Raw genomic sequence first — 17,945 nt, 5'->3', positions numbered from 1 at the left:
GTTCTCTTGTTTCGGTATATTGATTTATTCTTTTTTTATTTTTTAACTTATAAAACTGAGGGTGGAAGCTAGGAACTACAAGAAAAGAAAATATGGATTCGGGCTTTTGGATACAGTTCCTGAAGCTATTTGAAAATATTTCAAAGTATCGATATAAATTTCGATTTATTATAATTTTCGATTTTATAATAATCTTGACCCGCTTTTGACCCATAAAATAAATAAGTAATTCCAAATTTTCCGTAAATCTGAGTGGATTTTCAGTACCAGATTTTTCATGTTATCATAGCTAATATACCATCATTGACGTGGTCTCAAAAAAGAACCAATCTTTTCCACCCTTTTTCAAATAAAAAACAAAACGAAAATTGAATTTAAATTGTTGCTTGTTGCCGCTTACATAATAAATTAAACAATTATAATAATCAGTACAATAATTCCATTGTTAATGTTGTTTGTTGTTGTTGTTGTTGTTGTTGTTGTTGGATTCCCTTCCACTCAGCACACAAGTTGATGTTTAATGAAATGTATAAACTAAAACAAATTGCAAACAGCAAATGCAACGACTTCTTGCACTTCGCCTCCTCTCTATATACAAAGCTACAAATCATTTGAATTTCTTATACATTTTCTTGGATTTTCGCCATATGGATTTAGCTATTTTGTTTGGTTTTTAGAGCTACGGTTAAATAATTTACGTTGTGTAAAGTGTAAACTTTTGATTACAGAGTTACCATTGAAGGAGATACAGACACGGATAAAGAGATATATATATATATATAAGAGAGAATAGATTTGGATACAGGGGGGGAGGTGGCGGGTGTTGGGCGAACAGAATTGCTTTCAACTATTGCACTATTATCGGATGTGTCTATATAGATCCCTTCGCATATATGTCTATGTACAATTGGAGCTGCGCAACGAAACTAATTGTTCAGCAGATGCGTATGCAGATGAATCGCTGAGGCTCAAGCACTTAAACGTATAAGACTTTTGAACACTTTCGTTTGTCATCAATCACATGTCCACGGATATTCAGCTCTGGTCGTCGATGTTCCCGCCGCACCGGATGATCCTGATCCTGATCCTGGCCATTCGTCCCTGTCCGCATACAAGCTGGCATACGATCCGCTGGCCGAACACGCCCGTCGACCAACCATACGCCGGTTAAACCCGGACGTCCTGGCGCCCAGGCCATCTGCATACGCCGGCATCGACAGCGAGTCGCCGGCTGCCGACGAGACGGGCAGGGAGATGGGCTCCAGTAGCCCATCCCCCTCTGGATCGTCGTCGTTGACAGCTGAACCGGCGGCATCGTCGTCGAAGCCGTACCAGCATCACATGACCATGATTTGCAGCGCTACTCATTGATCTATTGTGCGGTAGATGCGTCTCTGAGGCTCGGGTGTGTAATGGATGCGGGTACGGAAGTGCTGCGGCGATCCTGGCACGCTCTCAGATCCTCGACGCGGCGGCGGTAGTGGGGGCGACGCCGAAACGTATCTGGAAATGAGAGGGAGAGCACAAGGTTAGCATCAGTTAGAGCAGGAAGACATGAGCCCAAAGACCAGAACATCTAAGTAAGAACGACTGCAAAAACATCCAATGTTTTTCTAATTCTTAATTTTTAACGAACAATAACTTCTCCGAATTTTTCTAAAGAAGTCACAAGCCTATTCATTTTAGTTTAACTAATAAAATAACAACAGGAACAACAGAAAGACTTCTATGCATTTTTTAAAGAAATATTTCCTTTTAGAAAGGAATCATAAAATATATGGATTTACATTTGCAACGTTTTCTTAGTTATCCCTGCTCTGTGGGCCATCCAAAACCCACCTTCGATGCAGAAGCGGTGAGCCGGGCGGCTGGCCACTCAACTCCAGCAGATTCTTGCGCAGCAACAGCGGCGACTGTCCGCGATTGTAGCGCGGCGGCGGATCCGGACTCCGGTGCCTTCGATCCAATCCGGCCAGGATGTGCGGACTGGGCGGTGTGCTGATGCTGCCACCGCCGCAGCCCATTGCGGGACCACTGCTGGCGTAGCGGCGCAGGAAGCTACTGGTGCCTCCACCAGGCAGCGGTTCCGTCGTGGGCGAGGTGCTCTGGCTGGTATTGCTACTGCTGCTGGCCGCCGACAAGGTGCGATAGTAGTAGGACTTGCCACCGCTGCCGTTGTTCACGATGCTCCTGTACGCAGGCGGTTGCGGATGCCCTGGCTCCTGATCCCGATCCCGATCCATGCTGGCCGCCACCGGGGACGTGGCTGTGGAATTCAATTGGGTTTTAACATAGGTGGCAAACTGTCGCTTCATGGCGCCGGCGAGGGTGTTGAACCAGCCTGATCGGATGGTTTTTTTGGTTTTTCGTTGGATGATTCGAGTGATGATGGGTGATGGTACGTGATTCGGTTGCGTGGTGATGCAGTGCAGTGGTGCAGAGTTCGGTTTTTGGTGTGCGGTGTGCGGAAAACGAAGATAGAATGAAACGAAACGGAAATGGAAAATGTATAAATACAAGCGCAACTCAATAGTGTGCAAAGCGAAATCAAAAGAGCGACGATAGACTCAGAAATAAAATAGCCCTTTAAATAGAAAAGTTGTTAGAAAGGATTATATTTAATAGATACAATCATGTTGAAACATTTGAAAATAAAAATAAACCTCTTTAGAGAAGGTAATTGTTTTAAATATTATGCGAAAGCGAAGTATAAGTATTTTAACCCATGATTAAACTTAGTAGAACAAGTTAGTAGATAGTAGATTTTTTCTAATGCTTTGGCGACTTTATTTCTGAATATATCCTGAGTAATCGCTGAGTTGGCTGATGGCTCACCTGCATCATGCTGCTCCCGGGAGCATCCATCCAGGCTGCTGCTGCTTGCCCCGCTGCTCGAGCTCTGGCCCAATAGCTGCCGGCGTGCGTACAGCTTGCTCAGCTTGCTGGCCACCATGGAGCTGCCTCCTCCGTAATCCGACTGCTGCTCCGGGGACCTGGGCAGGAGCGTGGGACTAGTTACCACCGTTGCCTCGGCGGCCACGGGCAGCGGCTGGTACTGCAACTGCTCGCCACTGCCTCCCGCTCCAAAGTGACCAGCTGCACCTGAACCTGATCCCGTTCCCGATCCCGATCCAATGCCTAATCCCGCTATGGTTCCATTTCCAGAGCCTGGCGATGGCGATAGGCTGGCGGGGGGATTGACGGCGATTTGCGAACACGTCGACTGCGTGGAGGACTGACTAGAGGTGGAGTGCGTCGATGGTGGCGGCGGCACATAGTTGCTGTGAAACGGATTCGTGCTGGTCACTCCGACGGGCGGCTGCTGGCGCTGCTGCTGATACCGCTCCGCCGCCTCCTTCTCGCGCAGCTGGTTCTGCTGGTGGTAGAAGCGCTGCAGCACTGCAAAAAGAAGCAATCATATGTGTTACTAGGGTTTAAGCAACAACTATATATAAAATATATATTTATATTATGCTACATCTTATAAATTCCGATTACGCATTCATAGCTGCCTATTTAATTCGGAACTTTATTAAAATCAAGAAAGGAAGCTAGCTTCGGCATATATACCCTCACAGCCGAAAAACATCCTTTCCAATTGAAACGAATATAATAAAATTCGAAATTCTGAAATCGGTTCCTTCTTGTTTTCTTATGTATTTTTTAGGTCCTTAAACTAGCCAATTTGTGAACGCCCTTCTTATTGGAAAGCGGTTTCTTAAGACTTAAGATTCCTGCTCTGAATATATGGTAAATATATGGAAAATCCAGAGAAACAACATTTTACCCCAAGTCCAATTCAGTTCCCAAGTGTCTTACAATTTCAAAAATGTTGTGAAAAGTAGGCTGTGACTTCACCGTTTCCCCATTTGCCTAGACTGTGAACTTTTCTAGCTCATTCTTACAACAGCATCCGTACAGACTAGTACTATTATATTTTTGTGTGTTTGAGGTACAAAATTTTCAAGAGTATTTTCATAACTTTTATTTCGATAACATTTTTCTACGCAAATATATTTTCGGTTCCCAAATTTCTGATTTACAATACCAATGGATCCGCTCACCTGCAATGATGCCGGCGAAACTGTTCGTTATATCGACTTCAGGGCGATTTCTTTTGTATTACCTATGGTCACAGAAGCAGCCCTATATCGTTATTTTAACATCATCCAAAAACAAAACAAGGATATTAATGTGAATGGATGGCGCTTGGCCGAGCACACCCCTTTAAATCCCAACGACCCAGAATATGAGCGAAAGGTGGTATACAGAGATTTCGAGAACTGGGAGATTATTACATATGTTCCCGCCGAGGACGCAAAGAACTTGAAGAGAAATGGACATATCAAGTTTATGTTTTGGACAATCAAAATTGACTTTAGGCCCAGATATGATCCACCTGCATTTTGGTTTGTAGACCGCCGAGTTGGAAGCGTTTGAGGTGATGACATTGCGGAGAGTGGATTATTGGACACTTTCAAAAATTTTCAGTAAATCGAATTCGATCTGAACGTCAGCGATTGGCAAACGCTTAATAAAAGAAAACGACTTATTTCTTATTGAATTTTAGTTTTACATTTTGGGCGCTCAGTTTCGGGCTCTTTGGGACCAGAGTCAAGAAAACTGGAACTACAGTTAATTGTTACATATAAGTCTTTAATATTTTCAGCTTCAATTAAAGTTTTGCGGTTCAATGAAAAAATAAAATATAAGATGAATAAAAAAATAAAATATAGCTTCCGCTACCCGATTTATCGCCATATTTTTTCAAAGCCTTCAATCTTTGCTTAAAAAATAAATAGGAAATAATAAATATAAATAAGTAATTTACGGAACCATGACTGCCTTTAAAAATATTTATTTTATATATATGGACCTTTCAATATGAACTATTAAATTGGTGAAAAATTGAGATATTTCTAATGTACTCCATAGACAGCGATGTCTCAAGAATTCGCGTGACAATGGATAACCAATATATCATATAAGTGTTTCATCTAAAACTTTAAAAATCACGGTGCAAAATGGAACCAGTTCTCTTTTGTGTTTTTTGGTTCTTCCACTTACAATTTGTGAAAATCCTTTTCGATGGAGAGCGGGTTTTTAAGACAACATTTCTGCTCTGAATGTATGAATGCTAAGATCCAGAAAAAATACGTATTACCCCAAGTCTAACTTAGTTACCAAGTGTCTTACATTTTAAAAAATGTTGTAAAAAGTATGCTGTGACTTCACCGTTTCCCCATTTGCCTAGCCTGTAAGCTTTTCAGGCTCATTCTTACAAAAGCATCCGTACAGACTAGTACAATTATACTTTTGTGTGTTAAGTTGACAAATTTTCAAGAGTGTTTTATAACTTTTAATTCGATAACATTTTTCTAAACAAATATATTTTGGTTCATAATTTTCCGATCAACACGTGACAATGGAACCGCTCAACGCTAGTGATTCGGAAGAATCTGTTCGTTATATCGAATTCAAAGCCATCTCATTCGTACTACCAATGATCGATAGAGGAGATCTAAAACGGTCATTCGAAATTATCCAAAATCAAAACGAGGGTTTAACTGTGAATAAGTGGTGCGTGGCCAAGCATACCGCTTTAAAACCTTACGGTGAAGAATATGTCCAAAAAGTAGTCTACAGGGTTATGGAGAACTGTGAAATTGTTACCTATGTCCCCGCCGAGGACGTAGAGCAATTAATGAGAAATGGCTATAAAATCAGATTCATGTGTTGGAGAGTGCCAGTAGACTTTGAGCCCAAAATTGTGCCATCTGAATTTTGGATCGGAAGCCGACGAGTTGGAAGCGTTTGAGTTGATGCCTTATTTATCACGTTTTTCCTGATGCCTTTGAGGAGAGTGGTCTATTTATCACGTATTTCCTGAATTTTCGATTATTCAATTTCGAACTGTCTTCAACGGAAGCCCCCTGAATCGATCTAAACGTCAGCGGTTGGTAAACGATTAATAAAAATAAAAACATAATTTCTGATCGATTTTTTACTTAAGCTAAATTAAGACGAACAGCTAAGAGACCGACTGTTTTGAGCAGCTTGCTACAAATGCTATCGATCTCCATCACTTTAAGGAACATTTATTTTTTGACCCATTTTCGCATTTTTTATAAGGGGGTGCATCAGTTATTTTTGGGAATCAGATTTTGGTCAAAATAGTAATTTTTTAGTGGTTTTTCAGCCGTAGTTTAGCCAAATCAAGGCGTACAGCTAAAAGACCTACTGTTCTGAACAGCTTGCTAAAAATGCTATCGATCCCCATCACTTTAAGGAACATTTATTTTTTGACCCATTTTCTCACTTTTTATAAGGGGGTACATCAGTTATTTTTGTAATTCAGATTTTGGTCAAAAATACTCTTTTTTTTGTGGTTTTTCAGCCGTAGTTTAGCCAAATCAAGGCGTACAGCTAAAAGACCGACTGTTCTGAGCAGCTTGCTAAAAATGCTATCGATCCCCATTACTTTAAAGAACATTTATTTTTTGAACCATTTTCGCATTTTTTATAGCGGTTATTTTTGGGATTCAGGTTTTGTTCAAAAATACTCAATTTTTCCTGGTTTTCCATTTAAAAAGTAAGTCGAACATATAATAAAATAAAATATAACAGAATCCGATTTTAAATTATAAAATTCTGAAATCTTTAAATTCTATACCCCAGAGTAGAAGATAATATGATCAGAAACAACTTATCTTTAGTTTGTTTCATATTATTTTCCCATCAATTTTTTGATCGTGTGATATCAGACGACTGATCAAAAAAATTTTAAGTCGAAAGAGAAAATATAATTCATGGATATAAAAACCATAGTTGAAACCATTTTTCAATGGTTTTAAAATGGTTTCTGTTAAAAGGTTCTATTAAAAATGTATTAAAAAAATGTCCCCAAAAATTTGGATTGCTCTAAATGATTTTTTAGATCTGCATATCGATAAATTATTGGAAGAGTCATATATTTTAAAATAAATGGCATATCGAGATAAATGCTTTTAAAGTTTTATATTGCTGTATGTTTGCAGCAAATCGTTCAAACTTTTACATTTCTAACGCTCTGTGCTTTAAAGATAGGATGATGAAATTTGGACAATATAGATTATTAGATCATTAATATTTTTTTACTCAAGTAAGTACTTTCTACTAAATGAACGACATGGGAATACAATATTGATATTGTAAGACTCAAACTTGGGAAATATTGTGTATATATTATAATATAATACTTTTAGAGATTTACCTATGGGGCTCTGATTGCCCGGCTGCAAACGCTGTGGTTGCTGCTGCAGTTGTTGCTGCTGTTGCTGACTGGCGAGTTGCAGGGTCGGCGATTCAGTGAGGAACTGCTTGCGCGGCAGCGAGGGCGAGGGGGAGGAGAGGCCCAGGTTCAAGGTCGTTGGCGCATTACTACTACTATCACAGCTGTCGTAGGCTTGGGAATTTTCCGCTGGCAGGCGCCAAGTGGGCGTGGCTGTTGGCGTTGTCGTGGGCGCTGCAGCTGCAACATTTGGCGGTGTTTTTGCAGTCGCCGTTGCAGCATCCGTGTATAATGTTTGGTTGTTGTGCGGCAGTGGTATTGTTAATGCAGTCGCTGCTGCTGAATTGTGTTTCTTTTGGCTGAAGGGCGATGTGGTCAGATTGCGAAGAATCGATTGACCTGCAATAAAAAAAGAAATATTACTAAGAAGAATCTTGAATAATCTGAAACTAACAGAGAGAATAGAGAATTTATGATAATCTAATCATAATTTGTTGGTGATTTGCGGTTATTATGTTATAATACAATGTATTTTCTTTGAATTAAAACATCAACATAATGAGGTATCATAGACAAATACAAGGTACGTTATAGTTGCAATAAAAGAGGTCGATTAGTAAGTTGAATTTTGAATAATCTTAAACTAACGAGTTATACACAGAATTTATGTTAATCTAAGCAATATTTGTTGGTGATTTGCGGTCTTTATATTACTATACAAACTATTTCTTTGAATAAAAACAGCAAACTAATGATGTATCGTAAAAAATACAAATACAAATAGTGCATGATCTCTTGTTTATCAACAATAGATCCAAACCCACCGATGCTACTGAACATGGACTCTTTTTTGGGGCTCTCATCGTTGCATTTGAAGTGCGAATGATGTGATCCGTTGCTCAGTTTGCGCTGCATGAACGGCGATTTGCGATAAAGCCGGTTAAGATCACCCACGCCTCCGCTGGGTGGCGATAGAGGACTGGCGCTGCTGCTGCTCCCGCTTCCATTTCCGCTCCCACTGCCATTTCCTCTTCCGTTCCCGCTGCCACTGCCACTTCCGCTTCCGCCGAAACAGTTTGTCGTTGCCGTTGGTGTTGTGGTTGTTGTTGGTGTTGTTGTTTGAGGTAGTTGTGTGGCTGATTGCATGAAATACTGCGACTGTTGCTGCTGGTAACTCGGTATCTGAGTGGGTTTTATTGTCTTCTGCGGATTCGTGGGACTCTGCGCCGCATACGGCGCCGCCCTACCATATTTTATAGCTCCACCTGCGGATCCTGATTCTGCTAGAGATCCTGAACCAGAACCGCCTCCACCGCCAGTCGCTGTTGCCCTGCAAATTAATGATGGAAACGTTTTAGATATGTGATTTCTGGTTGTCTATATGACCAATAATGAGAGCACACTCAAATGTACGCCAGTGGCAGAAAGTAGGGCTGTGTGTGGGTGGGGGGTTTTTCTTTTTTGGGGTAATAAAAGGGGTATATTTGGGATGTTGGGGGAGTGACAGGAGTATCCGGTAACTGGGGGGTTTATAGGGTACATGTACATAGATTGACGGCGCAATGGCAACATATCTAACACATTTAGATGAGCTGTGATTGCATTTTGAATGTGTAATGTGTACTGAGTGTGTGTTTTTTGTATTTACAAAATGATGAATGCGTTTTTGGTGTGTGTTGTGTGTTCTTGTGTGTAAGCGACAGGTGGAAAACACAGTTAAAGGTCACAGAAGGAGCGAAAGCGAAAGATGGCTGCAGAGAAGTAAAGGTTGGTTAACCTAAAACCGTTTCCTAAAATCAAAATTATATAAAATATGAGAAAACGTCCACAATAAAAAGGCCTCTATCAATATTTAATACGAAATCTTGTATCTTAATAAAAAAAAACCTAACTAACAAACAATTTCATAGAGAAAATTAATGATGACCCATTTAAAGTACAAAACATTTTAGTTTTTCAATACCCCTAGATTTTAGGACTCTAAACTTTTTTTCATATATTCTTTATCAAAATAAAATATATAAATTAACAAATACGAATTCTAAAAATACAGTCCTAGCTTTTAAATATTTTTTAGAAAAGCTAGCTCACTTTTTGTTAAGGGGAACTAAAATCGAGCAGGAAACACACAAATGAGTTGAACAAATGAGATATGACAACAAAATGAAGTGAACTTAAAAATCAATAAAGCATAATAAATTATCAGTGTCAAATTACCTTTTCTCGAGTATGAGCATTTCTAGATGGGTAAATAAACAAAGCATAAATTAAATAAATACAAGAACCAATGCCAAAGCCAAGCTTAAAGACGAGAACATGCATAAAAACTAAACCGAAACCAAGGAATCAGCAAAAGTGAATGGCTAAAAACATTAAATAAAAGTTAGCAGAGCATGTGGCGTGTTTACAACGATTGATTACGGGTTACACTTAACGTATAAAAACATAATTAGAAGGCTAATAATAAGAATAATAAACTCGTCGTACTTACTGAATTTTACTTTTATTTGAGAGGAGTTTTTATATAGTATTTTTGAGTAGTTATGTTTGGTTGGCATTATCATTATATATAGGTAAATATATATTTAGGTTTATATATCTGTATATAGAGTTGATGGTTGCAAGTTTAACTTGAATGCTTTTGTTTTGTTTTTAAGTTTATGTCGATAGGTTTTAATGTTTGGTTTTCGTTTATAGTTTGTCTTCTTCTTTTTCGTTTGCTTTTGCTTTTGTTAGATTATGTTTTTTATTGGTTTTCTTTCATTGTTTGTCATTATTGTTTAAGAAATGGTATTAGGAATTAGGTAACCTACAAAAAATGGTAATAAAAAAGATGAAAAAGGAAAATAAAAACATCGCACACACACACTCAAATTAAAAATGTCAATTGAACGCAAAAAAGGAGAAAAAATATATAAGATGTTTATAATTATTTCATAATACATTTTTGCTTTCTCCTTATTGTACTAAGTAAGGGATCTAAGTGGGTACAGGGCTGCTAGAAGATAGACAGATAGTTGCGTGGATAGCAGACTACTAAAGGGCCAAGGTCAACATGCATTTTCCAAAGAATTCGCGTTTATATAAGTACTCAAAGTTAAATATATTTTGAATCAATTTTGGATTCCAGAAACTTTACAATTTTGTTTCTGCTATATTATCTAATATATCAATAATTTATAGGGCTTTATTGAAACCAAATGTTTTAAGCGTATTATATAAAATGCTTTGGAAAGAGCATGTCTTCTAGGACATCAAATCAGAATCCAATTGCTAGCTATTATCCAAAAATATTACTTTTTTTATTTGTTCATTTGCTTTTTGATGTGTATTAAATAAAACAAAAAAGCGAAACATGCCAAAGGAAAGGATAGAAAAGGAAGCTAAGTGTAAATTTATTAGGTTAATTAGCCTTGCCAAAGAAAATTAAAAATAGGCGTAAAACAAGAGTCAAATCAAATACGAAATGGAAAATAAAAATGGGAACAAGCAGTTTAAATTAGTTGGCTGGCGAAAACATGTATTTGGGGAAACCCATCCTACGGTTAGGTGTTCAAAACTTGGAGCTTTCCAACAATTTTTTGTTCCTCTCCTACCTGTTGAACTCGAGAAGCGCATTAAGCAGAGAACAGAGAACGGAAAATGGAAAACGGAAACGGAAAGATGGGGGAAAATACAAAGCGCTCCGCACTGTCATCAGACACACCCACTATTCACACACATCCACAACAGGCACAACACATCGCCATCAGCCGGGAATAGCGGACGGGTCGTGGGAATAATGCTGGAGGATCTGGCGCAGATCACCGGATGGGCTCACCTCTGGAGCGTGGAATCGCCGTTGGCACGCAGACGGTTGTCCTTGATGCTCTGAAACCAATTGGGCACATCTACTTTGGCTATTTCGTAGGTCCGAATGAAGGGCTGGGCCAGAAGCTCCGGATACTTGGGTCGGTCCTGATGGTTCTTTGTGAGGCTGCAAGCGAAAAAGATTCCTTGTTAAATGGTTTCTTATGCAAATGTGGAAGGTAACCCAGAAATATCACCCACCACTTGATGACGAAGTCGCGGAACTGCTGGGTAAAGTTGAAACCCTCGCCGTAGGGCAAACACGGCGGCTCCGAGTCCAGCACCTTGGTGAGCACCTCGAAGTCCGTGTTGCATCCTTCGTACGGGGATCGCGCGGTGGCCAGCTCCACCAGCGTTATGCCCAGTGACCACACATCGGCGCGAATGTCGTACTTTGGTTTCTTGGGGTCGATGCGCTCCGGCTGTAAAACACAATAGTATATTGGTTATTTTTACAATAATATGATTTAAATATTTTACAACTCGTTTAGGAAATAAAACTAAAATGTTATCATATTATAAAATACAATCACTACTTCATAAGTAGTACTTATTGATTGAATGCTGAGTTTACGCTTGAATTATCTCGTATATTTTGCTTGCTTGGCAAACTGTTCGCCATCACAATACCTGCTTAGTTTATTCCGAATCACGTTCATTATTTTAAAAAACAACATAAGTCATTACATTTATCAATTAATCTACACGGGCATATACATTTTTTCTAAGAAATGTAATGAGTTGTAAGCTTTGCAGTTAAAAACAAATGAGTTGAGGGTTTGTTGATATGGAAAACAAAACTCTGATCTATAAATATTTATACCAAATCTTTACAAAGTTATATTCAATGATAGTATTTAAAAAAAAAAAACTTTTTAGACCCTGCTTTAACCCTGATCCTACAGATGAACCTACCGCCATATAAGCTGCACAGCCGGCGGATCGTGTGTTGGCCTTGGAGTCCACCAGGCGACCGCTGATCCCGAAATCACAGAGCTTTATGTTGCCACGCTCGTCGATCAGAATGTTCGATGGCTTCACATCGCGATGGATGACCCCGTGCTTATCCTTCAGATAGGACAATGCGTTGACCGTCTGGAAAAGGAAATTTGAAATGGATTTAGTGGGTTCTCTGGAAATGGTTCTCTTCCTGTGAAGACTTACCGCCACTGTGACCTTGCCAAGGATCTGTTCCGGCACCGGCTTCTTGGAGAGCTTCAGCAGCTTGTCGAAGCACATGGACATCAGCTCCATGCAGATCCACACATCCGGATCGCGAACGAAACAGCCCAGGCACTTCACAATGTACTTGCAGTCGTGCGACTTGAGCACCACATCCAGATCCATCAGGATGCGCTTGTTCTCCTCGGCGTTGCCAGTGCGTCGCATCTGCTTTACGGCGATGACCATGTTGCTGGACAGGTGCATCATCTTCACCACGTTGCCGCTGGTCCCGTTGCCCAGATCGCCCAGGTGCTTGAGGTCATTGATGTCCGTTGGATACTGCCGCCCGTTGATGTTCAGCTTGCCGGTCTGCTCCATGATGATCTTCAGCTTTTTGTCCGTTTCCGAGACCGGAGGATGAGGCGGCGTGGGCAGCGGAAGTATCACCGGTCGCGTCCGGTTGAATCCGCCACCGGGACCGCTTGAGACTGTAACGGAAATGGAAAACATCAGGTTATTAGTATCGTTAGTATGAAAGTATAGTTTATTTTAATATATATTTTTAGTATATTATTTCACAATCAATTTGCCCAGGTCGAGATAATTTTTGATCATTTTATATCATCTCGAACAATGTTGAATTGATAATACTGTCGAATAACTGGGATACCCTATAAGTCAATCTAGTTCTAATCTTATACCTCGCTAAAATACAGCTAACATATTTTTATAACATATTCGAATAACTGGGATACCCTATAAGTCAATCTAGTTCTAATCTTATACCTCGCTAAAATACAGCTAACATATTTTTATTTATTATCCAAAGATTATATAACTTAATAAAATGGGAAATAATGGCATACCAAGACCATGTTTTATTTAAAATGACCCATGTTTCATTGTAACTGTATTTACTTATTGTTCCCTTAAGAAAACTAAACCATTTAAATTATCTTAGTTAGGAAAATTGGATCAATCATTATTGTTTTTAATTTTACATTGAGTTACCATTCTTAATCGATATTAAAGCAAGAAAAAAAAACGGGGTCAGTACTTCTGATATCACAAATAAATGTACTTTATATAACTTTAAAATTAAAGCTACAATTTTTTCTTAGCATACTTTCAAGGACCCATTCATTTTATTCTCACTTGGGAATAATTAACAAAAAACGGATTTACCATTCAAATGATCAAAAGATTGTAATAATATCAATTGTAATTGATTTACAATGAGAATGCAATTAAATAACGATTTTAGCCCACTGTGCCATTGTACGTGCATATGTGTGTGTGTGTGCGTGAAGAGGAAGAGCGAATGAGAGCGAATTTGTTTTTGTTGGCGAAGTTTTTTCCCTGGCAGCAATTCAAATCAACAATTAGCAACTACAACAACAGCAAGTCATAAAAAATAACGCTATTTGTAAACATGCGAAAGAGGAGACACGGCGGAATGGCCGATGAATGTGGGTAGGGGGAGGGTGCAGAGAGGGAGGCAGAGGCGGAGGAGAGGAAATGTGAGACCCAAAAAATACTAACAAAAACAATAACGGGCATATCAAGACATTACTCCGGAAATGCCAAAAAGTAACCAATAAGAGAGGGGGAGAGCAGAAAAAGAGAGTCGCACACACGCAGAAAGTAAATAAATAAATAAAAACACTTGATGAAAATCCAATAAGAAAAATTTGCAAAACGAGACATAAATGTATGGATAAAAGGGAGGGGTAAAGGGAAAGGGCGGTGGTGGGTGGACCACATACACTTGTGGTCAAAATATTAGCAGTATTTACACATGTCCTTAACATTTCGAATCATATTTTCTAAAAAAATTTTATTTTAACCCTTTTTATTATAAAACTTCTATTGAAAGTTTTTTGTAAAAAGTGTTTTTTTTAAATCTCTGGTAAGTTTTATTACTAAAAACAGCGTCACAACAATTTAATGTTTCTTGTACTATTTTTAAATAACAAAACTAACTATTAACCAAATTTTAAAAAATCATAAAAACCTATATGTTTTGACATATATTTAAATGATTTATTTATTTTTCAATTTTTTGTGATTTTTGTTTTGTATGAGAAGTTAAAATGGAAGAATATTTCAAGTTGACTTTATTATTATTAAAAAATGTAGAAAATGAAAATATTTATTATTCTTTATGTGTCGTATTATAAAACTGTAGAATCTGTAATCTTCTAAAAATGGGAAGTACAAATGACTTTCTATATTTTTTCCGAGTATTTACATACATTAAAAGTTTTAAAAGGTTTTTAGAATTAAACTATAATCGTATACTATATAAAAACCAAATTGGTTTATGGCTTATTTTGTTCAAGGACCCATTAAAATATTGGACCTACCAATTAAAATAATTAGCCTGATAATACCTTAATATTTTTATATATTTTTCTTATTAACGAAATTGTTAATCTCTTCGAAAAATGATTACAATGTTTTAATTTCGATGTGCCATTTTGGCACTTTTTGAATTCAGGGAAACTATAACCACTAATCTTATCGACTAGAAATGTATTCTATTATTCAAAAACCCATTAAAAGTTTTTTAGAGTTCAGGGAAACCATTGTATATACCAGGAATGGTTAATCTAATCGAGTCGGAAATTGTAGCGGTGCACAGTTGTTAATTCCACTGTAGGTTTTTTGGGCCCGACAAAAGGCCGAAAACATGTTGGGTTCGCTTTTGGTTTTCGCACTTGGCCCGGCCCGCCTGCCTTTCCAGTCTTATCTATGCAATCGGAAAAACAGAACGGTGAAAAAGTGGAAAAGGTGGAAAAGGTGGAAAAGTGGGGGAGATGGGCCGTGCCAAGGGGCTTGAAATGGGGATTATGAGCAGCTGTTATGCAGTCGGGAATCGATAGCGGTTGCCCTTTGTTGGCGGAATTCAAATACTCAATGGCGAAGGCAAAAGCCAAGAAACGAGCACTTCTCTTATCACAATTCAAACACACACACACACACTCACACTCGCAGCTTATTGGGCAATGACAATTTATTAACAAAATATTTACACAAAAGCGGACAAAAGATGGTTTTGTGGCTTGCGGTTGGCGCTACGGGGTATATATAGATTTTTGGTGACCATTTTTGGGGATCACGACTTTTCTCGGCCCTCTTTTATTACCACTAAACGCAATGCCAACAGTTGCGGTCAAGATATTAGCACTCAATCTGCATGTGTCAGGGGGGCTCACTAAAGATTTCACCTGTCCAAAGTTGAAATGAAAGTTTTTGATCTTTCTGGGAAATATTATCGAAATTGGGAAAATGATTAGGGTACCATAAGCTATTCTTAGTTTATTCCATTCTACATATTGACGGAATTTCAAGAACTCTTATGTATGCAAATATCGTGAAATTAGGTTAAATAATAAAATTAATAATATGTTTACAAGCAAAGAGTTGTCTTTATTTACAAAAATATATTACTATAAACGGATTTTTGGCGCGAAAATATTTATTGACCATTATTTCGCTCAAATTATTAATTATCTGGAGAGTTTTGACTTATGGCTTATTAAAATGTTGAAATATCAAAAATTCATTTGGCAATAGATTTATTCGTCTAACGTCTAAAATTTGGTCTGAATTGGATATTATTGGATAGACTCTTTTGAGTCTAACTATATAATTAGGACAAGATTTAGAAGAACTTTTTAAAAATCCTCTTTAAAAAAAAATAATTTATTAATATTAAATATTTTTTGGGACTAGAGTTAACTTAGATAGGATTTGGATTTCATAAGCAACCCTTTCTTTTTATTTCCCTATAAAATTTGGGCTGTGTAAATATAAAGGAAGAAATATTGTAGATAGCCCTTGTGGGTATTCCCCTTAAATTTGGGATATATTATATTATAAAGGATTTATTTGTTCCTAAAGTTTATTTTAGATATGATTTGAATGAAGGTCCTATAAGTAAACCTTTGAAGTTATTCCCCTACAATTTGGGATGTGTAAATATCACAGAGGAGTTATAGATAACCCTTAGTATTTATTCCCCTAATATTTGGGATTTGTTCATATTAAGGACTTATTTGTTCCTGGCGTTATTTCCAAGTTTTATAGACAATCCTTTCTAAGTATTCTTCTTTTTTAAAGGACTTGTAGATAGTTCTTGTAGAAATACTCCAGAAATCTATCAAAGATTATTCTAGTTAGGATCTAGACTGGGGACTTACGCATGGGCAGTGAGGGCGTGGCTCGCGGCACTCTGGTTGTGGGCGGGGTGTACGTTCCGCCGAAGGCGCCCGTCGACGAAACTCCGGATGCGGATGAGGCAGATGCGGATGCAGAGGCGGATGCGAATGCGGATGCGGATGAGGACGAGGCGGTGGCGCTGGGCGTCGCATGAGGAACTGGAGGTGCTGGCCGCTGGGCTATGCTAATCCCGGCACCGGAACCGGAACCCAGGCCCAAGGGCGGTCCATGGGCGGCAGATGCGGATGTGGATGTGGCCAGGGGCGGAACGCGGGCAGACGAAACGGAAACGGAACCGGAAACGCCAGAGCCGCGCGCACCGGAAAGGACGATCTTGCCGTGGGACTCATTCTGCTCCTGCAGCTTCGCCTCCAAGGATTGCAGGCGACTGCCGATCGTCTCGAACTCAATGGTGGACATGTTCCTGGATTTATCCTTGGATTTCCCAATTTTCGCTTGTTATTTATTTGTATTATTGGTTTTGGTATTTTTGTGTGTTTTTCTTCTTTGCTTTATTTGGCCAGCACTTCTTCGATTTTTCTCTCTTTCGCCCTCTCTTTCTCTCTCTCACACACACACTCGCTCGCTGGCGGGGGAGGGTGCGTGTGTGTGAATTGTTTTGTTGTGCGCGGTTTTTGTTGTTGTTTGGCGGCACACACGCACACACACTCGCTGCTGAACTTTCACACTTGCACAAATAACGGATCGCTGGACTTTTATTGTTTTTATTTCTTTCGTTTGGCGGCCACAAAAACAAAATCGAAAAAAGGAAAACACAGTCACTGTGCGTTAGAGAGAGACACCCTCAAACACACACACACTCGCGCAGCGCCCTCTCTCGCTCGCTCTCTCTCTTTCTTTTTCAGCAGCAAACGGCAACAACAACTTGCGATTTTTTTCCTCCTTTGGAGGATATTTGCACGGCTGTTTTTCTTTCGGGGGCGTGTTTCTTCGGCCTCTGGCGATCGTTTCGTTTTGCGGCCGCGGGCGGCGGTAGCACTGGCACAATTCTAACACTCGGTTTTGTACGATTTTGCTGCCAAATCGCGTGTACAAATCCAAACAGTGTGACCGCAGCGCCAACTGTGCGACCTGCTCTTGTGAATGCACTAATTAATGCCAGGGAATGTGGTGAAAATACCGAGAAAATACCACAACTAGAGATGCGCTGGGCTTCTAGCCAGGAATGAAACCACGGAGTATAGGTACAGAAAATGTGTGGAAATTGGAAAAAATGTACAAGATTAGTTTCCCAATTGAGCTCGTTAAGGTCAAGCAAGCGCTTATTTGATAAATAAATGTAGGGAAGAAAAAAAGGTTCCCAACTATTATAATATTTATTTTAGCTTAGCAAGTGAATAACAATTTTACCTTGATAAGTAGTTTAAAAACATTTTGCAGGTCGGTACCACAATAAGTTACTATATTTACCTTACTT

General features: G+C 39.0%; 1 protein-coding gene across 7 annotated transcripts; it reads right to left on the bottom strand.

Moving 5' to 3' along the window:
• Positions 1-368: 368 nt before the first annotated feature.
• On the bottom strand, positions 369-17,595 carry hep (hemipterous). 7 transcript variants are annotated; one of them, XM_036821082.3, is made up of 10 exons: positions 16,489-17,595; positions 12,284-12,771; positions 12,035-12,214; positions 11,321-11,541; positions 11,091-11,246; positions 8,095-8,600; positions 7,253-7,669; positions 2,836-3,399; positions 1,840-2,341; positions 369-1,503 (listed from the first exon to the last, which is right to left on the bottom strand). In XM_036821082.3, the coding sequence occupies exons 1-10, from the start codon at positions 16,925-16,927 to the stop codon at positions 1,365-1,367; spliced, it is 3,612 nt and encodes a 1,203-aa protein (XP_036676977.2). In that variant the 5' UTR covers positions 16,928-17,595; the 3' UTR covers positions 369-1,364. The 7 variants fall into 7 exon arrangements, 6 of the variants coding, with proteins under 6 accessions (XP_036676977.2, XP_036676979.2, XP_065723760.2 ...); XM_036821084.3 differs by having other exon boundaries at positions 1,840-2,266; XM_065867688.2 differs by lacking the exons at positions 12,035-12,214; positions 12,284-12,771; positions 16,489-17,595 and adding an exon at positions 9,488-9,509 and having other exon boundaries at positions 11,321-11,527.
• Positions 17,596-17,945: the final 350 nt, after the last annotated feature.

The sequence above is a fragment of the Drosophila suzukii genome, chromosome X (assembly GCF_043229965.1).
Source record: "Drosophila suzukii chromosome X, CBGP_Dsuzu_IsoJpt1.0, whole genome shotgun sequence".
In the NCBI taxonomy this organism is placed as follows: domain Eukaryota; kingdom Metazoa; phylum Arthropoda; class Insecta; order Diptera; family Drosophilidae; genus Drosophila; species Drosophila suzukii.
This window is presented reverse-complemented; position numbering and strand designations above follow the sequence as displayed.